The sequence below is a fragment of the Malus domestica genome, chromosome 03 (assembly GCF_042453785.1).
Source record: "Malus domestica chromosome 03, GDT2T_hap1".
NCBI classification, from domain to species: Eukaryota; Viridiplantae; Streptophyta; class Magnoliopsida; order Rosales; family Rosaceae; genus Malus; species Malus domestica.
The window spans coordinates 28,161,203-28,188,193 of record NC_091663.1 but is presented as its reverse complement, the minus strand read 5'-3'; the positions used below and the strand labels follow the sequence as shown (position 1 = coordinate 28,188,193).

Here is a 26,991-nt window from a genome sequence, read left to right as displayed (position 1 = left end):
CAATAGTTATACAGATATATTGTAGTACAACTATATGGAAAAGACAAACATAAGAAAATAAATTAACATAGAGACTTACAAAGTTCTAGCAATGCATGAGTTTATGTGTTTTTAACCTCTTCATCAAGCTTGGCCAATCCAAAGTCAGATATCTTTGAGTTAAGATTTTCATCAAGCAACACATTAATAGCCTTGATATCTATGTGAATGGCCTTTGTTGATGCACAAAACCGAAGGTCTTGGAACAACGTAAATCCGACCGTAAATCTGCAAGAAATGTAAATAACACAAGATGTATCGTGGTTCACCCCAAGGTTTGGGCTACGTCCACACTAATTATGTATTTATCTGTTTGTGAGGGAGAGAGATGGAGAGAGCTTCTGAGGGTGAGAGAGCCCTTCCATGGCCTAAGAAATTGGCCTCTCCTAATTGTGAGGGTGATGAGTCCTTGGCTCATCGCTTATTACATATTTGCCCTTTCCTTTATTACATAATTACATTTAAGTCCTCCGAGTATTTATACGAGATCTAAATACGGAGGCCTTAAATATGGTATAAACAGTAGTCCCCCAAGTCTTCAGTTAAGAGAGTCTTTTGGCTGGAGACTTGAAATTCAGTCCATGTGTGGGCCGAAGTAACTAGATGGCGTCTGGCACTGATACTCGACATGAGGCGGTGCCTAATCTGAAATGATGCTCAACTAGAAGTAGCACATGTTGCGAGGCTACTCGGCATGTCGCTGATGTTGCCTTGGTTGGCTTGGCTTGTGGCGTTGAAGGTGAGGGAGTCCCTTTTATAAAATAAAGGCTCGTTCCTCTATACATAAATGATGGGCTAGAGTTGATGCTCGCGGCGAGACGGTTGCTCAGTAGGCGGCGATACTCTCTAATGATGGTGAGGGAGTCCCTTTTATAGAATAAGGGCTCGTTCCTCAATACATAAGTGATGGGTTATGAGTGATGCTCGCGGCGAGGCGGTTGCTCAGCTGGCGGCAATGCTCTCTAATGATGGTGAGGGAGTCCCTTTTATAAAATAAAGGTTCGCTCCTCAGTACATGAATAATGGGTGCTCTCTAACAAAAGTAAGGGAGTCCCTTTTATAGAATAAGGGCTCGCTCCTCAATACATAAATAATGGGCTAAGTCCCCCAAGTATTTTTCATGAGGCCCAGTTGAGGCCCAATATATAGTGTATAGTGTAGTCCCCCAAGTCTTCAGTCAATAGAGTATGTTGGCTGGAAACTTCATATTGAATCCATGTATGGGCCGAAGTAACGGTTTTTCGGAGGCGGTATTTCTATACCCTGCACTGAAGCTTTGTAGGTGAAGCTTTGCAAGTGAAGCTTTGAGGCTGGAGCTCTGTAAATGAAGCTTTTGAAGCTAGAGCTCTGTAAATAAAGCTTTTGAAGCTAGAGCTTTTGTAAATGAAACTTTTGAAGCTGGAGCTCTGTAAATGAAGCTTTTGAAGCTAGAGCTTTTGTAAATGAAACTTTTGAAGCTGGAGCTCTGTAAATGAAGCTTTTGAAGCTGGAGCTTTTGTAAATGAAGCTTTTAAAGCTGATTAACATGAGTGATGAAGCTTTTGAAGCTAGAGCTTTTGTAGATGAAGCTTTTGAAGCTGGAGCTCTGTAAATGAAGCTTTTGAAGCTGGAGCTCTGTAAATGAAGCTTTTGAAGCTTGAGCTTTTGTAAATGAAGCTTTTGAAGCTGATTGACATGAGTGATGCTCATGAATGTTTATGTCGATTGTTATGAGTGATGCTCATTGATTTTGACATGAGTGATGCTCATGAATGTTGATATGAGTGATACTCAAGAATGTTTATGTATGATTGAATGAGTAATGCTCATAAATGTTTATGTATGATTAACATGAGTAATGTTCATGCATGTTTATGTATGATTGACATGAGTAATGCTCATGTATAATTTGAAGTACTAGGCGTACTTTTGATCACCTGGTTTGTGGTAATAGCGGCAGGTTGCCGAATAATTTTAAAGTATTGGGCATACTTTTGATCACCTGGTTTGAGCTATTTTGGGCTTATGGGTCTGCGCCCTCTACACAACATTCCAACCCATTTATTTTGGGCTTTGCCATTTTTTTTATTACCCTCTGATAGGGTTTATACAGATATCTCTTAAAGATACGAAAAATAAATTACATCATTCAAAAATAAGGAAAGTAAACCACATCATTCTAGTGGGGTGTTTATTCCTTGCTTTTGCTTTCTGCTTTTCTTGATGCTTTTCTTGATCTCCCCGCTCATTCTCTGTCCACCTTGTTTTGTAAGGTATCTTTTGCTTGCAAACCCACTTGCTTTTGTCGTGCCCATCCATTCTCACTTCTCTTTTTCCTTTTTTCTTTTTGCTTTTCTGTTCCCACTGCTTTTCTTTTCTCCTTTTTTTATTTTTTTTATTTTTTTGCTTTACTTTTGCTTTTACTTTGCAAAGTGCAGATGGCACTCAAGTTCTCTGTTTCCCCATGGCTTTCCTGGCCGTCGGTGTCCCAAATCTGGGCCTTCTCCTTGGCCCACTCGAACGGCGCCATTCTTCACGCCAAAGCACAGCGCAGTAATCACCTCAATTGGAGACGACTATCTTCTCCGAGGTGACGACAGCCACAATCGCCGTAGGACCGACGGCCACAATGCATTCTTTGAGACTGTGGCAAACTTACTCTTACTCAATAAAAGGCATGACCACTGAGGAAGTCTATCATAGCCAACATGTGATTGCAACTTCGCTTGTTTTTCTATGACCTGAACAAAGGCTGCCGCAAAACTTTTCATAAAGGAAACCTCTTGTAAACCTTTTGTAATGATGTCATCAACAGTTTTCCTTGACCCACGATCATCGTAAATGTACAATGTTTGAAAGATTATATCTATCAATGGTAGTACAGACTCAGTACCAATTTCGAAGTTGCTGAGGACGGCGGGAATTTCATCACAGAAGATCCGAACCCGTTTCTTGGTGGAGTTGGTGGAGACCGACCCGACAATGGAGAGGAGAGACTCGATGGGAGTCGCCATCGAAAAACGGAAGGGTAAATAGGAATGGAGGATCCGGTGGCGAATGCAGGTTCAGTTGTTTTGTTGCCACAGTTTTGGGATATTTACCTTCCCACTTGCAATCGAGATCCCACCAGAGAAGTACTCGAGTTGGTCCAAGAAGACGTGTTGATGTGGCGGACTGCGTGATGCAGAAGGCCAAGAAAACGTGCAGGGACCTCTATCAGGATGTTAAGGTGGAGACGAAAGTAGTGAATGGAGATCCGAGGGATGTCCTTTGCAGATGGCAGAGCAGCTTTGTGCTGACGTGGTGGTCGTGGGGAGCCAACGGTTATGACGGATTCTGCAGCTCCTTCCTCAGCACTGCGTTTGCCAACTGCTTCAACCCGGCGTTCCTCGGCCAAACAAAAAAAGCAATCAAAGCCAGAACAAGCAGCACCTTTTGAAATCATCGAAACTTCTCTAATCTGACTTGTCTCCTTCTCAGGTCGAGTCACATACTTGACAAAATAAAGCAACAGTGAGCCGATTAGGACGCCCATAAAATCGGCGACGGTGTCTTTAGCGCCGTTTATGGCGGATCTGAAAAACCCGAGCTCGTCAGCGAACTCCTTGGCTACGCCGACTAAGAGAGACAAGATAGATTTGAACCAAATAGAGTGACAACGGAAGAGTTCTCTCACTTTCCTAGGCGATCTTCTTATGGGAGAAACGGGTGGAAGAGAGGAGCTCGACAACGTGGAAGGCTACGAAGGACGTGTCGTAGATCTGGCGTCGCTACGGGATCTGGGTTGCCAAACCCAACCCGACTTTATCTGGGCCACCACCATCACTGTACACGAATCAAGCTCGCCTATTTAGAAGAATCAAAGGGCAGGGTCTCCACGAGGATTTTGTGGGGCGGAGCTATGAGACCTTTCTGGAATTCTAGGCAGATGGGTTTCTGAGGGATTGTGTTACGGTTGTGTTGGACATGAATAGGGTACAAAATTGGGAAGAGGTAATTTGCAAATTTCTGTAAAGACCACGGAGATCCAATTTCAGGCTTTGAGCATATGAAAAGAAAGTTGGCTCATCTGAATTTTTGAGCAACAGCTTTGAGCAGCCATGGAAATCTGAAATTTTTATGGTTCTTGCAGATTCACAGTGGAGGTGAAAAATTGAGAGAGAACCGACATAACTTTTCGTATTGTTTCCCACAGACGGCACCAAATGTTGATGCACAAAACCCGAGGTCTTGGAACAACGTAAATCCGACCGTGAATCTGTAAGAAATGTAAATAACACAAGATGTATCGTGGTTCACCCCAAGGTTTGGGCTACGTCCACACTGATTATGTATTTATCTGTTTGTGAGGGAGAGAGATGGAGAGAGCTTCTGAGGGTGAGAGACCCTTTCCATGGCCTAAGAAATTGGTCTCTCCTAATTGTGAGGGTGATAAGTCCTTTTATAGAATAAGGGCTCCTCGCTTATTATATATTTGCTCCTTCCTTTATTATATAATTACATTTAAGTCCTCCGAGTATTTATACGAGATCTAAATACGGAGGCCCTAAATATGGTATAAACAGCCTTCAAACTTGATTCCTCACTAATCTTGGCCAATCCAAAATCAGATGTCTTTGGGAAATAAGGAATTTATCGTCTCTAAAAAAAGTACTAGAAAACTAAATACAATATATTAATATTTAATTATCTATTAAGTTAAATAAGATAGCCGGGCTAGAGCCTGAAATGTGCTCACTTATGACTAATTTGGGCTGGTCCAACCCACTATGTACTGCTATAACCTCATTTTTTTGAAAATGGTACCTTGAAAATGAAATTAATAAGTTTAATGTTGTATTGTGCACATCATACAATTTGTAATCTACTTATGTGCTTGTATTGTACTATTTGATGTACTAAAGATTATGGAAATAGATGAATTCACACATAAATATTACCATGCTGAGAAACAATTAACTTTTCTTTCAATAATATTTCTAAACAGAAAAAAGAAAGTTTATATAGGTAAAGTTAATGATTTATGAGCTTGTATGTTTGAGCGTTAGGTTTAGTTATGTTGATAATCTATCAAACACTATGTCATTTTCTCTCTTTTCTAGTGTCTCGGCGATATGAATAGGATTGAAAACATTTCTTCATCCTTGCATCCATCTCATTACTTGATGAGGGATTTGGGTCTGAGATAAACTCTTGAACAGTTGCCATGCCTTCAAGCATGCTCACAAATAAAGGCATGATGGGCCTAAGTTTTGAAGTAGCATTAGAGTAATGAAGAGCCACATTGATTGTAACAGTCATCTCTTTCTTTGAAGTTTGATCCCAACCTTAGATCCACTAGGTTCATCAAATCCCCGTCAGATTTTAGTACATGTGCCTTAAAACATGAAACGAATAAAAGCACACTAAGTTATTTACCTTTAAAAAAAACAAGAGAACTTTCAACAAAATCAAAATAGATTTCCAATTAGGAAGTTACCCAATCAAGAATATAAAAGTCTTTTCGTTTGTCTACTGACTTCAATCCTTCTCACTAATGACCTCTAATACAACAATTCCAAAGCTATAAACATTTGTTTATTGGTCAAATAACCTCGAATTGTATATTCCAGTGCCATATATTCACTCCAAATTAAATCATGAAATTATGAAATTGTTTAGCTTAAGAAAATACCTTACAAAAGTAGGGTATTTTTCTCTTAATTGAAAGTTCACATCAATACAATAGTTGTACATATATGCAGTAATACAACTATATTGGAAGGACAAATATAAGAAGATAAGTTAAAATATAGAGACTCACAATGTTCTAGCAATATAGGTGCTTATGTGGGTTTTAACTCCTACATCAAGTTTGGCCATTCCAAAGTTAGACATATTTGGATTAAAATTTCATCAAGCAACACATTAGTAGCCTTGATATCTTTAAGAATGACCGTCAAACTTGATTCCTCATCAAGCTTGGTCAATCCAAATACAAATATCTTGAGAAATAAGGAATTTATCTTCTTAAAAAAATTACTAGAAAACTAAATATAATGTATTCATATTTAATTATTTATTAATTTGAATAAAATAGCCAATAACAGGCTTGAGGCCAAGAAGTGCTCCCCAATGACTAATCTGGGCCGGCTGGACTCACTACGTATTGCTATAACCTCATTTTCGAAAGAAGTACGTCTAACATGGAATTAATAAAGTTTAATATTGTATTGTGCACCTCACACAATTTATATTCTACTTTATGTACTTATATTTTACTATTTTGTGTACTAAAGATTATGAAAATAGATAAATTCACACGTAACATTTACCATGCCAAGAAACTTATTTAATTTTCTTTCAACAATATTTCTCAATAGAAGAAGAATATTTATATACGAAGTAAAGTTAACGATTTATGAGATTGTATGTTTGAGCGTTAGGTTTAGTTATGTTGATAATTTATGTCTTCAGGGCCGAATTATCAATTGTGTTGTAAACCCTTTGTTTTACACAATCTTTGTTAGAATATTTGTTAGTTGATCGCAATCTTAATTACCGTATTACTCTCAATAAACATAAAGTAACTAGATATAAATTTTTTTTATGAGTTCTATTCCTTGTCCAATCAACATCAGTGTATCGTCCACATTCAAATAACAATGCTTTGAAACACGAGCCTCACTTGGAGCTGATTTCAAGTATAAAAAAAATTCTAACCACAAGATTCATGTGTTCTTTAGTAGGCAAATGCATGAACTAACTTACACACTTATGACATATGCAATGTTTTGTCCTGTATGTGACAAATAAATCACCCTCCCACCATACATTTTGTACTGTTCTTAATTAGCCAGAACTTGGTCGTAATATTCTTTTAAGTGATGGTTCAAACAATTAGTGAATCTGTGAATTTGTAATCAAGCATACATGTTACTCAAGTTCATATTTCTATCAACAAACTCACCCTATTTTCCAAAAATATGTGAGTCCTCCGACATCCTTGATCTCAAACTCGATTTTCATGTATTCCTTTCAGTTTATGTATTTCTTCATCATCATTAGACGTAAGAATCATGCCATCAACATAAATGATCAAGATAGTCACTTTTCATCGAGATCACCATGAAGAAAAATGTTCTTCACATCAAAATTAGCAACAAGAGGTCGTCGTGAAGAAAAACGTTCTTCACATAAAAGATGTTTTTCACTTTTTGTCAGTGTACCCATTTTTCACAAGTCCTGCTTGTGTTGTTGTATCAATTCATCAACCTTATGTTTGATACTGAATAACCATCTGTATATCACCGTTTTGTTTCCTTTCAGCGATAAAACCATGTTTAATGTATGTTTCTTATCAAGCGTGTTAATTTCTTTCTCCATTGCTTTCATCCTAAACAAAACTGACAACTATCAGGACTTTCCTTAGAAATATTCTCAAGAGATTGATTGTCTCGTCATGTAGTATTTCATAGGATGGGGAAAGAAGGGGCTTGTTCTTTGTCAAGTGCGTAAGCATTTTCAGTCTCACTATTCTCTAACTTCCCAGGATTTTCAATCCATCCGAGAGTGGCGTTCCCAGGATGTATGCTTCGTCCAAAAGCAATTTTCTTAATGTTTTCAGTCGATTAGATCCTTAGAAGAGTTGTGCTCTTAGTCATTTTGATCCAATTCTTCTTTTTAATGGGTTGTATATCCCACAAAATCACAAAGCAACACTTCACATGGGTACAGTAAACACTAAACTATCACGCAGCACATATAGACCACATCTCGAATAAAGGCGAGACTCACAAGTATACGTACTAAAGATCAACGTGATCCACAAATGTGATTGTTCTAGCATTACTTATTAATGAACTAGTTGGGACTTTTTTAGAAGTGCTTTTAAAATGACTCGAAGCGCTTTTAGAGAAAATATTTTTGGGTTCTAAAGCAGTTGAAGTGCTTCTTGAAACATCAGTTATGTGTTTCTTCCAAAAAGCACTTCAAGTGCTTTTTCAATATTCACTTGTGTTTTTACCAAGGATTTGTTATAAAAATATTTTCAACAAAATTACTTTTAGCCATTTTAAAAGATTTCCAAACAAACCCTTAGGGCGTGTTTGTTTGGCTTCCTTAAGTTTCACTTGACTAACTACGACTCCTAGTCCGTGTTTGGTGCAAGAAGGAGCTAAGTTTAATGAGACTAAGTCAGACTTGCGGGCGCTTCGCTAGGGGATCTTGCTAAGACCCCCTGAAAAGGAGGATGCTAATATTGTCTCCTACACTTGCTTTGCTTCGCCTCGCCTCGCCTCGCCTCAAGCTCATCCAGGTTTCTAGTCTGCTTCGCATCGTCCTTGTAGCCTTCCAACAAGTAGACAATCAACGGCTAACCTGCATCGCCGTTGAAACCCAAATCCCCAAAAGACGGAATTTTTTAAAGAACGTCGACATTCCCATCGCAATAGAGGAGCGCAGCAACAAGCGCAACGACAGCCAAAAGTGACCCAAATCCCCACTTCAACGACGACTGCTGCAAGCACAAAGCCCCACTTCGACAAGCTCAGACTCAAAATCGTAAAGATCTCGGCCAACCAAGCTCACCCATTGGGCTTCCATGCCCACCCAACAAAAATCCCAACAACCAAGCTCGATTATGCGTTTTGCAGGAAAGATATAGAATTTAATTGGAGAAAAAGGAGGAAGGCAGAGCGTGAGACAGAGAGAAAGAGGTTGAAAAAGAAGGAGGTTTTGAGAGAGGAAGAGTATTTTGGAGGGAAAAAAAAGTAGAATTAATAATAAATCTAACAAGCACTGAACAGTTCACTAAGTCCGTCAAGTTTAATCTATTCTAAGCAAATCCAACTTAGTATCTGAAGTTAGGCCAATCCAAAATAGTATAGTGCAACAATTGCACCCTGCCCATTTCGTGGGCTGAATGAGATTAAACCTTACGAACATGATTAGATTGGCAGCGATGGGTTATATGGCCTATGTGTGTGGTCGGGTTACATAACCCATCATATTTTCCCTTATTTTAGATTTGTAGCCAATTCACCAAATATTGGCTGAGCTACAACTCCAATTTAATTGGAAATAACCCATCCTATCCTCCCACCAAACAGGCCTTACGTCTTCCAATGATTTCAAGTGCTTGCAATAAATTTACGGACAAACAAAAAAAAATGGAAATCATAAAATAAGAAACGGTTTTTTTAACTATTTTCAAAAAAATAATATAAGCAATTAGCTATAAGCAGAGTGGCTAACAAAGTTTACACATTCATAGAACCATATTGTACAAAAGCAATGTACAAACTAGAACTACTATCTTGAGAACAAAGAACGAATACAATCTGTAAATTAAGATTTCTTACAGAAATTACAAAGTACATACACCCTGAAAAAGATCCGCCGCCATTCATCATCTTCTTGGAAGAATATCCGAGAACAAAAAATCATGGAAGGGTGGACCTGCAAGAAGGCGAAGTTCGAATTTAGGAACGGATCTCTGCAAAACATAGCATAATTGCATTGAAGTATATGTTGTACTTAATCAGCACTTGGTAAAAGTATAGCGTAATGGAACCAGAGTAACCAAATTTCATAGGCAGTGTAACCACGCACTCATTCATTTTCCGCGTGTTGTTTACCATCTCTATTTTATACGTTCATAATCCTAGCCCAACAACGTCAACAACTACAAAGCCACATCCCACTAAGTGAGTATTGGGAATATAAATAAGAAAAATCATTTTCAAAAGGCAACGGCATGTGATGGTGCAGATCAATTGACATGTTGACCTAAGTTCAATGCTCGGAGAGGACATGTTTAAGGACGCGTGCAACTATTTCAGAGTTTTAGTAAAACAGGTTCAAATAAGAATATTCGGCCAGGAAAAAAGAAAAAAAAAAGAAAGGGTTTCGATAAGGATCCTGACCTTCTTGTTCACCAAGAATATAAAATGGAACATGTGCAATCATCTTTGATGCACCATCACTCCACTTGACAGTACCGCGGTTCTGCATTTGTCCATTTGAAGGCCGGGAAGGCCCCAATACAGACAAGGAAATTGCAGGTTCTGTCATTAAGCCCAAATAATCACGAGCCCGTCTCCAGACCCTCTCATCTGATATTCGAGAGCGAGCTACCTGGGGATACAAAACAATTTAGTGAACGTGAGCTGCTGAGATAATTTTGACAGCATAATATACTTCTACATAACTCCACCAATCTCACTATGACACATAGGAGCTAAATTTTCTCTTAAGAAAATTGTAACTGAAAAACCACACATTATTCTAGCAAGGAAAATAGCTAGACTTATGGTCAAATCTGAAAGCCAAACCTTGCCCAAGGAAAAATGTGCCCTAGGCAGCAATTCACGGTGGATGGTGGCCAACTTTGCAATGGCTGTAACAACAAAGCATAGAAGCCTTGATTGTGATGACTTTCGGTAAGTTTGATTATCAGAGCTAAAGGTTGATTCCTGTCCCAGGCCTAGACGACTTCACAAGAAAATAAAAGGAAAATAGAAAAGTCAGCAGACATTTAGTCGACATTGCTAAGGACGTAAATGAGACACAAATCAAACTGCTGGTTTATTTCTTACCTAGATGAAAGGTTTTCATACAAGAGTAGCTCTAAACTCTCAAAAAGCTCGCGAGCTTCATCTTTGTGAGATCGTCCACCCCCACCATGCTCTCCAATGGCCCAGCACAATTGTAATGCCAACTCTGTCTATAGGAAAAGAAAACTGTAACATACTAAGACACAAACTACTACACAAACAAGCTTCAACACACAGTGAAGTGATCAACTGACCTTTTCTGGGCTGTCATAAGCTTCCCCTAGCCTGTCCATTATAGGCTTCTGCAAAGATCGAAATCACATTGTAAACTCTTTCAATGAAGAACAGAAAAGATCTGACGACTAGATATTAATAAAATTAAACATGAGTCTTCTACTAGGTAAGTAACAAGTTGGATATTGCACTTCGGCTACTTTTCCCTTTAAACCATTAAAGGAATGAACCAAGACCCCCAATAACCAAAATCCATTCCTTCAACCTCCTGTCTGCTCAAACTCGTGCATTTCTCTTTTCTATTAAGAATTTCCAATCACATACCTTACCAAGAATTTCTAACCACTTACCTTACTAAGAATTTCTAATCACATACCTTGAGAACCGTGCCACCAACTGTTTCTAATGGATTTTAAAACATACACAGCTGAAATAAAGAGTACAATAAAGATCCTAGAGGCAAAATGTTTTTGGACAGTACCTTCAAAAGTGCAATAAAATCTGGAGAGCGCTGAAATGCGGCAAGCATGAATTCTAATAGCCTCTTACGAACCTACAGAAATGAAAAAAATTTAGAAATAAGATTATCCACTCATGACAAAGGATGACAAGATGGTCAATCAGACTTTAAAGTTCACCAGAAACACTTATGATATATAGCTATAAATAATATTTCATTATATGAACTGATCACGATTACTTTCACACATTTCATAATTCGAAAAGCATCTTATCTTGCAGGACATGGACACGAATTTTTTGCACAAAAGATACCAACAGATATTAATTATAGTGAAAATGAGTATAGACAAAATGTAACACCAATATATACTAGGGTACCAGGAACCAAGGATATTGAAAAGCAAGAAATAGTCTCCAATCATCACATTTGATCCCCAAATCCAGACCAACAATTACTGTATTTCATGTGACCCCCGAGTCCCTAACTAAACTGTAACCCGAGATCAAAGAAAATGAGATCACTAAGGGTGTTGGTGTGATGCTGGAGAATGATCTTTTGACAATATCAAATCAAATGAAGTGCACGTGAAGAGTGGTCCACTTCCACAACAACAACAACAACAACAACAAAGTCTTTTCCCACTAAGTGGGGTCGGCTATATGAATCCTAGAACGCCATTGCGCTCGGTTTTGTGTCATGTCCTCCGTTAGATCCAAGTACTCTAAGTCTTTTCTTAGAGTCTCTTCCAAAGTTTTCCTAGGTCTTCCTCTACCCCTTCGGCCCTGAACCTTTGTCCCGTAGTCACATCTTCGAACCGGAGCGTCAGTAGGCCTTCTTTGCACATGTCCAAATCACCGGAACCGATTTTCTCTCATCTTTCCTTCAATTTCGGCTACTCCTACTTTACCTCGGATATCCTCATTCCCAATCTTATCCTTTCTCGTGTGCCCACACATCCCACGAAGCATCCTCATCTCCGCCACACCCATTTTGTGTACGTGTTGATGCTTCACCGCCCAACATTCTGTGCCATACAACATCGCTGGCCTTGTTGCCATCCTATAAAATTTTCCCTTAAGCTTCAGTGGCATACGGCGGTCACACAACATGCCGGATGCACTCTTCCACTTCATCCATCCAGCTTGTATTCTATGGTTGAGATCTCCATCTAATTCTCCGTTCTTTTGCAAGATAGATCCTAGGTAACGAAAACGGTCGCTCTTTGGTATTTCTTGATCTCCAATCCTCACCCCTAACTCGTTTTGACCTCCATTTGCACTGAACTTGCACTCCATATATTCTGTCTTTGATCGGCTTAGGCGAAGACCTTTAGATTCCAACACTTCTCTCCAAAGGTTAAGCTTTGCATTTACCCCTTCCTGAGTTTCATCTATCAACACTGTATCGTCTGCGAAAAGCATACACCAAGGAATATCATCTTGAATATGTCCTGTTAACTCATCCATTACTAACGCAAAAAGGTAAGGACTTAAGGATGAGCCTTGATGTAATCCTACAGTTATGGGAAAGCTTTCAGTTTGTCCTTCATGAGTTCTTACGGCAGTCTTTGCTCCTTCATACATATCCTTTATAGCTTGGATATATGTTACTCGTACTCCTTTCTTCTCTAAAATCCTCCAAAGAATGTCTCTTGGAACCCTATCATACGCTTTTTCCAAATCTATAAAGACCATGTGTAAATCCTTTTTCCCATCTCTATATCTTTCCATCAATCTTCGTAAGAGATAGATTGTCTCCATGGTTGAGCGCCCTGGCATGAACCCGAATTGGTTGTCCAAAACCCGTGTCTTTTTCCTCAATCTATGCTCAATGACTCTCTCCCAGAGCTTCATTGTATGACTCATTAGCTTAATACCCCTATAGTTCATGCAATTTTGTACGTCGCCCTTATTCTTGTAGATAGGCACCAAAGTGCTCGTTCGCCACTCATTTGGCATCTTCTTCGTTTTCAAAATCCTATTGAAAAGGTCAGTGAGCCATGTTATACCTGTCTCTCCCAAAACTTTCCACACTTCGATTGGTATATCGTCTGGGCCTATTGCTTTTCTATGCTTCATCTTCTTCAAAGCTACAACCACTTCTTCCTTCCGAATTCGACGATAAAAAGAGTAGTTTCTGCACTCTTCTGAGTTACTCAACTCCCCTAAAGAAGCACTCCTTTCATGTCCTTCATTGAAAAGATTATGAAAATAACCTCTCCATCTGTCTTTAACCGCGTTCTCTGTAGCAAGAACCTTTCCATCCTCATCCTTGATGCACCTCACTTGGTTTAGGTCCCTTGTCTTCTTTTCCCTTGCTCTAGCTAGTTTATAGATATCCAACTCTCCTTCTTTGGTATCTAGTCGTTTATACATATCGTCGTAAGCCGCTAACTTAGCTTCTCTCACAGCTTTCTTCGCCTCTTGCTTCGCTGTTCTATACCTTTCATCATTTTCATCAGTCCTATCCTTGTATAAGGCTTTACAACATTCCTTCTTAGCCTTCACCTTTGTTTGTACCTCTTCATTCCACCACCAAGATTCCTTTTGGTGTGGGGCAAAGCCCTTGGACTCTCCTAATACCTCTTTTGCTACTTTTCGGATACAACTAGCCATGGAATCCCACATTTGGCTAGCTTCCCCCTCTCTATCCCACACACACTGGGTGATTACTTTCTCTTTGAAAATGGCTTGTTTTTCTTCTTTTAGATTCCACCATCTAGTCAATCTCCCATAGTTTTCTGTCTAGGAAGCCAATAAGGCACTACATCAAAAACCTCAGCAAAAGAAAACATAAAATATATTTAAATGCATACCTCATAAGAAAAACTTCTGTCAGGAAATATTGTGGCATTTCTGGACATGAGTAGAGGTATCAATGCACAGACCAAAGCTGGAATAAAATAGAGAAAATAACTTTTTAGAAACAAAAGAGTTTATACCAAACTCTAATGTAGGATAAGAGCTATATCACATACAATTATTGACATCACGCAGTGCTATAGCAAAATACACATCAAGAAACCGTGGTGTCATGCGTAGTATATTTTTCAGCCTATTAGATTGGGGAGTATTAATTACAGCCTGTAAAGTTGCAGCCATCGCAGGAGAGGTCCAATGGCGTTCCTGCAATACAACATAAATAAAATCTCAGTATATTTTCCCAGTGTTCAATTTGAAATAAATTTTGTCATAACATAATGCTACCCAACCATTTGTAGAAACATGCTCAAATCTTGATTTGGAAAATTGTCGGTGGTCCGAAACATATACATTAAAGTCATGCTTAAAAGGAACAAAAAAATGTTTACCAGTAAGTCCACATCTCTACTTAATTACTTGTAATTACAAGAAAACAATGGTTTTATGTTGTCTTGCATTTGCATTCGGTTGAAATGATAAAAAGGACACATCAAAAGAAAAGAAAGAAGAGGAATACAAGTAAGTGAAACATTACTTTTATATAACTTAAAAGGAAAACAGTTCTACATTAGGATATGCAAATGGAAATTGAGATTCAGAAACAATATCCTTACAGCAATGCCATCATTTTCATCCTTTAGAAGGTCAAGGAACAGAGGATCAGCAACATCAATTGAACTGCTGTCCTCTGATTCTGAGTCTCCCCCTCCATCTCCTATTGTTGAACCAGTATATGCTTCATCCATAAGAGCGAGCAGCATCTGCATCAACATATCAACGCACATCTTTGATTGCATGGTTTCTGAACTTTTAGGTTAACACGTGTAATTTTCAAACGTCTAAAAAATAACCTCGGGAGCCGAACTCTTCTGCATTGATGCAATGCTGTTTCCAACTAACGATCCCGAGCTCTTTTCAACCTTCTCCAATGCCACTACCAAAACTACCACAGTTGAAACAAAAAATGATAAATCTCAGGCTACTTTAAGAGGAAACTAAGAAAAACCAATTGAAAAAAGGCTTAAAAGCACACCCAGCCAAGCCCAAATTACTGGGCTACCATGAACCAATAGTTTTTATATTTTGAAAAAAAACAAAAAGAGTAACAAATTTGAAATAAAAGAACTCAGTTCGGAAAAAACAGAAAAATTAATAAGCCCATTATTTCACCCTTTTCTTTTCAGCATAATGACAGTCTGTTCAAAAGTGGTAAGGCATAAGCTGAATGCTCAGACTTTGCACTTGACATATCAGCTTAACAACTTATAAATTTTATATGATGGCTAGATAAATATTTCAGATCAGTTATATACAAGAAATATTTTAAAGATAAGGATCTAGAATCAATTAACTCCACACATAACAGAAACAACAGATGAAAAACACATATACATGCAACATAGTAAAAGCCTTATAAGGTAAAAGAAGCCAAGAGACAATGTGACATCAAAGAAATATGGTGAAAACGGAGGACAAAGGTGAACTGAATAATCATGCTTACTTGGCAAGTCTACCAAAGCTGGAAATAATGGAAGAAATGACCCAGGCGAAATCAACCCTGGAAAAACTTTCATATATGACTTTTCTAACCTGCAGGGAAAACAACGAAGTGGACATTCATTAAAATAAAATTCATCAATTTTCTTTAAAGCTAAATGACAATAGAAACATAAAAAAAATCTTTGTAATGTGCATATCCACAAGTGTCTATCTTCAGCTGTACCATCAGAAGTTCAGAACTGACAACTTAGAAACATCATATGTACGTACGTGAGTGTGTGTGTGTCTATCTTCAGTTGTACCATCAGAAGTTCAGAACTGACAACTTAGAACATCATATGTATGTACGTACGTGTGTGTGTGCGTGTGTGTCTTCAGCTTACCATCAGAAGTTCAGAACTGACAACTTAGAAACATCATATGTACGTACATGTGTCACAGTGTGTGTGTGTGTGTGTGTGTGTGTGTGTTCAGAACTGACAACATAGAAACATCATATGTATGTATATACATCTTTGAACATGAGCCCTAAGTCAAATTATAATTGCTGTAGAACTCACTTTTCCCCATTCCATGCAATCAACTTTAACATCAAGGGAAAGAACTGCATAGAAGTTGTTAAGGTTAGAGATACATATCCAGCTATTGAAAGAAATATTATGGTCGGATCCTGCAAAAGCATAAAAGAACAAAAAAAAAAAGCAAGAAGGGAACAAAAGCATATAAAATTCAAGATGAAATATTTGACCACAATGGGTCTGATTTTGTTTTAATTCCTTCGGATATTTGAGAGCTTCACAAGGATGAGAACATTGTCAAGCAGCAAGAACTTAAAAGATCTATGAAGCTAAACAAGTACAAATACACAATAGTCTTGCATTCCACAGATAACATCACAATTAATGAGCATGGTCCAACTGTTCAATTTTGTGGCTTTCAAATGTAGAAGCAGTATTTTAACTCAGACAGCATGTTCACTGACATTCTTTGTAATTTACAAGTGAATGTGTGTATTGCAGTACATGAAAACACCACCACAATTGCTAAGTACCTCCACAACCTTTGCACAATATCAAAATAAAGACTTATGTCGTACATTTCTAATAGGTATACTACATAACAATTTTTATCATAAACAGAAAACCCTGAGAATATCGGTCATACTTGAGGCAGTAAGGTAGGGAAAGAAGTTAAAAGCTTTTTCTTGTTGACGTTCAGAAATTCAAGGGTTGATTCTGCGACAACAGGATCTGCAAACTCACTGCAACCAGATTAGAAAAATTTGACATGTGATGGCCATCATATTTGTAGTTAGATTTGATATAAGAAGAATGAAAAAAAATGTAAGAATATAAGCAAAAAAACAAATGCTTATTCCAACACAAAATGGCAAGTAGTGCAAATGAAACTTAGTTAGCCCATCTTTTTGAAGTTTAACATTTGTAACTTTCTCTTCAACGTACAAAAGAATCTAGAGAATAATTTCCAGGTCAATATAATTGCTTCTTGTTGTTGATTTCATAAAGCAACCTACAATATCCTTTGATAAGACACCATGGCTTATGTCTGATTTAACATTTAAGCTGATAGATAGTAATAAAATTTTGGACAAGTCTGGCATGAGTCCATGTATAGAGTATACAGTTAAGAACATGTTGACCATCAAAACTGACATGAAAAAAACAAGATGATCAAGGTTTTTATAAAGGAGGACAAGGTGAGCAAAGTGCGTCATACTTCTGTTAACCAATAAAAAGTACGTCATTTTTCAGTTCATCTTCCTCGTAAATTGACCATTGGATCTTAAAATAGACTTGGGCCTCAGGTTTCATGGTTTGGGGAGTTTAAAACAACTTAAGTAACAAATAAAAATCTTCCTCACTTCCATTTCATCTTTAACTACAGAATAACATACGTTGCACATTAATCTTGCCATAATTTCTCTTCTTTTCCTATGGTAAAAACCAAGCAAATGCTAAGTAACTTTCCATATCACACAACTAATGACTAGGTATATATCAATATGGATAAAAAAAAAACCCAAATGGCACACAATATCATATACTTTTAATCAGCCTAGACACTAATCTCAAATGAAATACATCACTCACCGGCTCAAACATGAACGGAAAAATGTCCTGAGACTGGGGTCAGCATCATGTAGAACCATCTCCCCAAAGTCAAGGTAAAATTGAAGAATGGCCTGATAGAAAATCAGGGGTTATATCAATAAAAAAAACTAATAGATTGGAAAACTGAATTAGCTATTACACTAACAGAAAATACAACTTAGCTAGTTTACAGCATTAAATTTCATAAAATTATTTTTCAACTATATGCCTTTCATACACTCTTTCAAAAAACCAAAATCTATTAGACACCGAAAGAAGAGACTCCCTTTTACATCTTAACTCCCCCCCCCCCTCCTTAAACTATGAAACTGCTTCAGAAAATCCATCACGTTAAAAGCACATGCCCTAGAGAACAAGCATTCAGTTCTCATTCTGCAAGGGAAAGCTCAGACCTTAGGTAACCCGGTAAAAAGCACTCGCAGTTTACTTCCAAAACAAATCATACTGAATGCTTACGCATACAAAAGTCAAAGACTTAAATGGAGTTGAAACCTTAAGCATCAAATAAATGCTCTGCCGAGTGCCATTTCTTGCGATTTGGCCCAAACAACTATAGAATGTTACTTAGAAAGTGCGCTCGCTCCAATCAGTTGTTAAAGAGGATTCCCGGGATAATCTATATTGTGACTTTTGTAAACATCCCATATACCATTTTCCATCCCACAAGTTCTAAAAACACTGTTTGATAAGTTGATAATGCTCAACATTTGTTTTATTTTCCTAATCCTTTCTCAGCAATTAAACAAAACGGAACAAAATAGCGAAATTTGCAGTTAACAACATAGAGCTAAGTGAATAATAAACAAAATTAGGATAGCAATGCAACAAAAATACGACTCAAAATCCGAATGGGACCAAAAAACGAACCAGCAGTAGAAGGCCAATGGAGGTTCGAGATTGAGACAGCGAAGCCACCGAGCGCTGAAAGAGCTTGTTAATCTGCGTGTAAACTCTCGCCACCAAATCCTCTGAATTCTCAGCTTTACACAATTCATACAGCTTCTTCACCTGCTCAACATTTAATCAAACAAAAAAGAACCAATTTTTCCCCCTTAATCAGAAAAATGAAAAGAAAATTAAGCTCATTTCTGGGTTTCCCTGCTTTTCAATTATTTTCACGGGAAACAAACAGAAAGTTAGGGAAATGATGAGATGCAGAGAGAGAGAGGGACTGACGGATTGGAGAAGAGAGGAGTCGGAAGCGGGATCGTTTGCGACATTGGAGTCTCTGGCACTGCTTGAAAGGGTTCTCAGATGTAATTCCCAATCGCCCATTTTTTTCGTTTTTCTCAGAAAACGAACGAAATCCGAAGTGTGTTGCTTTTCGTTCGTAGCAAAATTCGAATGGAACCCCTTTTTTTATTTATTTACTGCGACTGAAGCAAAAATTTCATCAACTGGGCAAAAACGGCACGTCGTTAACTGTTTAAGAAATTACTCAACGGCTAAAAGCTAAAGAGTTATGTCGGTATTCATTTAAACGTAACCGCAGATATCCGTCCCCACTCCCCAGTAATCATTTCCCACCGCTACTCGTGTTTCTTGGGTTGGACAAAAAGACAAACCCGATGAGTGTAAGAGCAAGTCCACCCCTAAGGACTTTGTGCCAGTATCAAGCGCATTTATCCACTCAAGTGAACAGTAATAGACCTCAATGAACAGTAACAGACCAAAGCATCTCCATCCCTAAAAAAATGCGTTGGCACCCAGCGCATTTATTTGGTGTGTTTTTTTTTTTTTTAAGTTTATTTCGGATATGATTTTTAACCAATAAAATTACACTGAAATAAAATTACATACTCATCAAATAAACTTAAAAAAAACACACTAAAATAAAATTACATAAACTCATCAGATAAACTATAGAAAAAAAAAATTTTAATTTTCTGTATTTTTTAATAAATTTTAATTAAGTTAATTAATCTGGACCGTTGATCTTTGATCGGACGGTCCAGTTTAAAAGTAAAATTAAAATTTTTTTTTACCGTTGGAAATCCAACGGTCTAGAAACACTAGCCGTTGGAAATCCAACGGCTATCATAACGCCACGTCGCTGAGCCCAAGTGGGCTGACACATTTTCAGAAATGCCTGAAACCCACTCGCACCTTGCGCGCTTGTGTTGCACGCGCCCGAGAAACAGGCCAGCTATTTGGTCAGTCCAAAACGTGCTGGGCTGTTGCCTGGCATGGGCTGGGTGCCAGGCAACTCCACGGGCTGGAGCAAATGGACTGAGGGCCAGGTTGTTTTTTGGACTGAGGGCTGGGACATTTTGTCCCCGCCGGACTTGCTCTAAACCCAAACTTTTTTTGGACAACTTGTATAGGGTAATTCTTTTTATACTCTAAATATTTCCAGTACTGTTCATTTTTAACAAAAAATCATAATTTTCCCTTCAATTGGCACTATTCACTATACATTTAAAAAGGGTTTTTCGTTAAAAGAGAAGTTTTTTTAGACTTTTCGTTAGTTTTCCTTTGATATTATTTGTACTACAGTAAGTAAGTTACCTCACAATAAGTTATCATAATAAGCTATCCATAATAATTTATTTTGAATTTGCTTCGCCAATGAAAAACTTCTCACTCAACTACAGGTGAAAAACAATACTACTATAACATCACTTTTTTATTATTAAAAAAAATAAAAAATCACACCGTTTATGATAGTTGGTCTCATATTTCTCTTATCAAAGAGTGTCAATCTTGTGTCGAGAGCAATTTGTAAGGAGCGAATTCATTGATATGGTAAGATCTCGCGCCAATAATATAATATCATGTAAAGAGAAACTTACGTGTGATATTGTGTAATTAAACTGAGACAATTTGATGTCAACGAACATCTTCTATGGATTGATTTTCTTTTTTAAATTGAAAGGGCCCATTTAAAATTAAGCCGACAATATAGGCGGAAGTCAAAAGAGAAGAAAAACTTTTAGAGTGAATGATATCTGGTGTGAAGTTCATGTTACTAAACTGGATAACATGTTCTATAAGAGCAATTGGTCAACAAAAATTTTATGAAGCTCTGTTAAATAGAATACTCTGTTTTTTTAACCGTTGAATTCTAAATTTGGACTTTTTATCCAAAATTTAACAGTTAAAATGTCGAGTTCGCCTAGGCGCATGCTTAGGCTCCAGTCGGCCGCCCGACTAACGCCTAGCATTTTTTAAAACTTTGATAAGAACTATGCGGGATATGCGCACAGCTGCTAACTTTACATATATTGGCATTGGTATGTAATTTTTCTTTGATTTAGGTGCACTACTATAAATATGATTGAAATATTCTTAAATATTGTAAGCTTCTATTAACCTAAAACTAAAGCTCTCAAGAAGAACACCCCAAATAAACAGTTCGGTATTAGATGGTTTATGGAGAAGGATATTCGAACTGGAGTGCAAAAGTCGAAACAAACTACTTTAATCAACTTGATTAAGTCTCAAATACACATGAGCGGCCGTGAATACTCTCAACTCACGCATATTTACACAGAGAAGAATTCCGTTGTAGACTGTCTAGCCAATTGGAACTTCAATCTTGATTTGGGATTTTGTTTTCTTGAAGAACCTCTTGTTTGGATTGGTGATCTTTTGTTAGACGATATTTTGGGAAGGGGTGTGATATCCACACACCCCATTTCACTTCTCACACACCTTTTTAATTTTCGATCGTCTGAACGGATGAATTAAAGAAAATCCAGAGACATAAATTATCAGGGAGTGTGAGAAGTAAAATGGGATGTGGATAGCACACCCCTTTTGGGAATTGCTAGTAACCGCCTAGTTTGCACTTCTCAGAATATTTAGTGTTTTTGGGGGTGTTCAGTGTTCAAACCCCAGATTACCAAAAAAAATAGAATTAAAAGAGGCACTAAATCCTCCTTCTTTTTATTTTCAAAAAAGAAAGAACTGGTGGCAAGTCACAGTTATCCACCCCCTTCTAAGGGCCGAAAAAAGTAAAAGGTATTTCAGCCTCCTCCGACCACAAGTTAAGCACCCATGAAACAAACAAAAACTACACCAGGTGGACGATGTGTAATGAAGCATACCTACCACCAACCCAATTGGAATATGCTCTATAAGGTCCACATTGACATTGATGCTTTCTCAAGGCAGATAGATAGATAGATATAAAGATAGATACAGTCTCATGTATCATTATTATTATCCCTGCTTTTTATTGAAATATTTCTCTCTCCAACCTCATCAAACAAAAATATGGAAAAAAACAAAAAACACAACTGCCTAGTTCCCTTTCTTAACAGGTGGAAATGTTGTTTCAACCATTATTGGTATCTACAATTACACATTCTTGGTTCGTACAACCAAAAATTCAGTAACCATGGATCGCCAACCGCTCCACCTCCTCCCCCTTTCCTGTCGTTTATGTTGCATGAACGTAAATTTCCGCAAGCCCGAGCTTCTCACTGCTTCGCCTGCAGAAAAAGGGAGACAAGATGATGTTTAGGGTAAAAGAGTAGATGTTTGTGTTTAGCATCACAGAGGGAGAAACCAAAGCATATTCCAACATTGTGCGGTCGGAGTCAACTTAGACGCCTAATGGCGTTCTCGACTTTAATAAGGGAACTTTAACGAAAAACACCCGGTACTGTTCACTTTAACGAAAAACCACATTTTTACACTAAAAAGTCAATCCTGGTACTATTCACTTTACCCTTTATTTTGTCCTTATCATTAAAACTCAAAGTTTTCAAGCCCTTTTCATTAGTTTTCCTTTTAATTAATGGTATAAGCGATGAAACAAACTTATCAAAGTAAAATTAGGTAGGTTTTGATGGTCCAACCACAGCATGGCGAAGGCCACCTAACACTCAACATCCTAATTAGTAGCAAAGGAACATGATCCTTGCCGGGATATACATCTACCCCCCGTATTGCTCCAATTGCCTCCACCTAAACCTTCATTAAGGTAGGTTAAAGAACTAGAAATATAACATAAAAGTAAATACCTAGTTTGAGGTTCCGATGCAATCACTATCGTAAGCACCGTGGTACAACCCACAACCAACAAAAATATCCACCAGATTTCTTGTTGGTATCTTTAACATACAAACAAAAGCCATGCGAAGAATGCAAACAAATAATTTTGTCTGGATCTATAGGGTTGGCCAATTTGCATCAGAGCAAGTGTTGTAATATACTAACAGTTGGCCTACGTTGTAACAACTTCAAAGTTGTAGAAATAATGGGTAAACAAACAAAAAAATCATATGACGTTAAAACAAGGGATTCGGGCATTCGGAGTTCAAATCCCTTTAATTAGAACCTCCCACCCTAATTTTAAGTCCACGATTGTGTCCTTTAACGAAAGCGGGAAATATGACACATTCGAGGTAGAGGAGAAGTGTTAGGTTCATCATGGTATCAAAATGGGAGATCATTTGTTCAAATCCATGAAACCCTGACCGTCCTATTTTGTTGAATTCCAGATGTTGTGGGTTAAACAAGCCCACAAGTAAAAGAGAATGTTTAGAATATATAAAGAATAATTGGTGCACATTATAATAATCGATGTTTTGAAACTATGGCACACTAACAAAATCTATCATGAATGTCCAAAAAGCTAATAGGCGAAATTAGCAAAAAGACCATAAGTAAATTATGAACAATCAACCTCAATGCATAGAGAGAACATGGGCATACCTGGGAATACAAGAAGGTTCCGAAAATTGCAATAGCAGCTCCAAGGGCATTGACGGGCTGGACAGGTGTGCGGAATATGATGATGGAGGATACTATGACGGATATACGTTTCATGGTGTTTCCTATGCTAAATGTCAAGGGAGAAATCTCGTCCAAGGACATGTATGACACTTGGTTGTAGAGATGATAGAAGACACTCTGGGCCGCCATCCACCTATTGGATGTAATCAACAGCAGCGTGAGTAAAGGCATTTATAAAAACATTCAGAAAAAAAAAGGTATCACTGTATCAAACAAGAACAAACACAAAGAATTGTTCCTATGGGGATTCAAGTTCCAATCAGCTATTACACCACATGGTCTCTGCAACAACATTGCCATAAGTTTCCAGCTCAATACACGAAATATTAACTATGAATTCATAATATAACAAGTAACCTGCACCTTATAATCACGACTGTAAATACTGCAACATTCAATAATTCACACAGATTTAGTACTGGTTAAACTCCTCCAGTACAATTACATCAAGATAAAAAGACCTGTACCATAAAGAACGAAGCTACAAAACCTACAGAAAAAGACAAGAAAACAGATCGCAGGACCCTATTATAACTATCAGTTAAACATACCAAAGGAAGCTCAAGACCTACTATTTTGCGTGTAGAAGGATTTCATAATCAGTAAGAACGAGATCATCTGATTAGATGTACTTCTAGCACACTACCTTCCAACCAATAGCATTGTGCCTTATCCCTTTCATCGTGTGCATTTGGCTAAGCTGCTAAGGACATTCAAAACATCTCTAAAAGAGACTATATTGTTTTCTCGTATTTTTTTAGAGTAATCTATAGAAGAGAATTGACTTTGGACAGATTGTGAAATAGGATATAATTAAGTGAAAATAAAAAAATGAACAAATAAATAATACACTCGTAGAACAATTGCACAAGAGTAGTTTCTATTATGAAAACAAATACATGCTAAGAACTGCAGATATCGAACCACACAATAAAATTATAAAACATATCAGAGTCAGTAACAGGCCAAGAAATCACAGTTAGTAGATGACATGTAATTACCATATCAAGTTGGGTCCAATTTGAGCAAATGCTGAATCAAATCCAGCTTTCCACATCTGTGGTCCCTCCACCGCAATCGCAAATGGTGTGAGAATTACTAGAGACATAATGGATAGAAGAGCATAATAGTTCATTCCGCTAACAGACTTCCCCTTCATTCCCTTCTTTGAAAATATGTTCCGAAATACAAATGCCAAGTTTGATATCATGGCCCCCATGAATCCTGAAACAATCAGTAAAAAGACCGAATTTTAAGTCTCTATAACCTTAAGAAAAGCAACAAAATTACATTATAATTACAATATAATGACAGAATAAAATCCTGCAACCAGCCAAAACTCATCCTGCTTTTTGGAAAAACTAGAAGGAGAAAGAAACTGGCTACGACACCCAACTTCAGATAAAAGAAAATAAACCGAAACTTTGGCCAAATAAGTTATATTGAAACATATAGCACGAAGAATGGAACCTCAATTTGGTTGCATAAGAATACAAAGGCAAAACATGTATTGACGTATTTTAATTTTAATATGTATTTGTTTTCTTTTCCAACGGAGCCTGACAAAGGTTGCAAATACCAACAAACCAATAATTTTACAATTCCATTCCCTCTGGGACAAGAACAAAATGGTTACCTATCATGTTAAAGTTAAGCTCTGTCAAGGCAGCAAGACCGCAACCACCGATGATTGGAAGGAGGGACAGGTAGACCGATGTAGGGAAGGACTCGCCCAGCAAGAACCTCGAAACCAATACACTGAAAGCTGGCTCTCCACTCTTGATGATATGGGTGAAAGAAACTGCAACCTTTGACATACTAACAGTAGCTGCTACATGCCCAATCGTATGCGCCACAGCAACCTGTTCAGAGATATCAAACAATAAAATCACAACCCATAAGCGAAAACTGAAACAGAATTTTCAAGCAAAATGATGACAAACCACCAAAGCCTCTGAGTCATTGTATGGCTGGAAATAAAAACTTATCTCTATAACTTTCTCAACAATTAAGACCTCTCAAGTTACACTTTCTTGCCTTTAATTTTCTCAGCTACCAAACAAAATAGTTATTTTCACAGAATAAAAGACGCCCAACAATCCTAATTCGATATCCATATCGAAATTTCAACACCATCAAACATAACAAGTTAAAAACTTCACTTTCCTTCATATTCCTCCATTCTCAGAACCCCAAAAGCATAATATATATACATACATGCATATGAATATATATATATATATACATAAACCAAATTAAAACCAACTGAACTTACAGGAAACAGAGCTTTCCAGAACTCCATATCAACTTTGGGGGCCTCAGCAATCCTGGTGGCCCAAGATACCAGCATGATCAAAGACCCACATGCCAGAGACAGGGTGGAGGTCAGCCATGGGAAAGGGTAAGCATTCAACACCTTCTTGTTGTATATATTGAACACCACGTTCAGCGCCCACCACATAGCAAAATACACGCCGATCTTCAGCTTCTTCGCCGCCTCCAGTTTAGCATCGACTTTGGGAAGCTCGACGCTGGACTCGATCGGCTGCGATCGGTCAGCCTCGAACGCCTGACATTTAACCACACTCATTCGGGTCGGCTTCGGCAAAGCTCCGAGGGTGGCGATCGCAGATACGTGCAAGGCCTTTTGCACCGAGATTCCTGATCTCTGAGTCTGGTGCGCCGGAAGAGGGGGCAGAAACAGCGATCGTTGCACCGGCGGCGGTCGTGTGCTCCGCCGTAAAAATATGTCGGACCCATTTGTCACGCCGGTGTATTGCTTCACAGAGCAGATCATGGTGGGACTTTTGGGGTGAAAATTCAATTGGTTTTCTGTAACAAAACCCAAAAGAGATCAAATCACTGGGGTGGTGGAGCAAAATATAAAGACGGAAGCAAATTTATTATTTTTTTTACCTGAAAAGCTCGAATAAGTTGAACCCAGAACGGTAGATCTTCAATATATAGGAAAGATCAAAGCTTTTTGAATAAAAAATAAAAATATGAAAAAGCAAAGGAACTATTTTTTATTTTTTATTTATTTTTTGCTTTCATAGATTGTTGACCGTAGAAGTAGGTCTCAGAAAGCAGAACAATCAAATAAATAGGATTTATATTTTATATATTTTAATTGAATTTGTTGACGGTTGGGTTTGGTGGAGGGGTGGCGTTGTGGAGGGGTGTGGCGTTGAAATATACAAAAGGCGAAAGGGGTTGGGGTTTATTTTCTTCCATGAAATATCAGTCGACAGAGAAGAGAACAATGCGTATGAGGTTGCCTTGCTTAATTCCTATTTGCCACCAAACTGTCACGTGAGTCCGCATCTTTTTGCATTTAAGTATTCCATCAACTTTCTCTACTTTGGAAGGGAGTAGCATAAAAGCTTATTTTTAGTTACGGTTCCGAAGTTCAATATTAATTTTACTTTGCCTTCCCCAAAAGT

General features: G+C 37.9%; 2 protein-coding genes across 3 annotated transcripts; both read right to left on the bottom strand.

Moving 5' to 3' along the window:
• Nucleotides 1-9,182: 9,182 nt before the first annotated feature.
• On the bottom strand, nucleotides 9,183-19,154 carry LOC103429152 (uncharacterized). Its single transcript, XM_008367298.4, has 16 exons — nucleotides 18,980-19,154; nucleotides 18,671-18,811; nucleotides 17,783-17,874; nucleotides 16,836-16,932; nucleotides 16,232-16,275; nucleotides 15,673-15,761; nucleotides 15,023-15,114; nucleotides 14,786-14,932; nucleotides 14,228-14,375; nucleotides 14,066-14,142; nucleotides 11,269-11,340; nucleotides 10,808-10,855; nucleotides 10,596-10,723; nucleotides 10,332-10,491; nucleotides 9,924-10,134; nucleotides 9,183-9,456 (listed from the first exon to the last, which is right to left on the bottom strand). Exons 1-16 carry the CDS (start codon nucleotides 19,076-19,078, stop codon nucleotides 9,407-9,409), a joined length of 1,695 nt encoding a protein of 564 aa, XP_008365520.3. The 5' UTR covers nucleotides 19,079-19,154; the 3' UTR covers nucleotides 9,183-9,406.
• Nucleotides 19,155-21,906: 2,752 nt separating this feature from the next.
• Nucleotides 21,907-26,896, bottom strand: LOC103407960 (glucose-6-phosphate/phosphate translocator 1, chloroplastic-like). Of its 2 annotated transcripts, XM_008346834.4 has the most exons (6): nucleotides 26,465-26,896; nucleotides 25,824-26,380; nucleotides 25,185-25,410; nucleotides 24,550-24,772; nucleotides 23,468-23,681; nucleotides 21,907-22,239 (listed from the first exon to the last, which is right to left on the bottom strand). In XM_008346834.4, the coding sequence occupies exons 2-6, from the start codon at nucleotides 26,343-26,345 to the stop codon at nucleotides 22,228-22,230; spliced, it is 1,197 nt and encodes a 398-aa protein (XP_008345056.3). In that variant the 5' UTR covers nucleotides 26,346-26,380; nucleotides 26,465-26,896; the 3' UTR covers nucleotides 21,907-22,227. The 2 variants fall into 2 exon arrangements, with proteins under 2 accessions (XP_008345056.3, XP_017180355.3); XM_017324866.3 differs by lacking the exon at nucleotides 26,465-26,896 and having other exon boundaries at nucleotides 25,824-26,458.
• Between the last annotated feature and the right edge of the window lie 95 nt (nucleotides 26,897-26,991).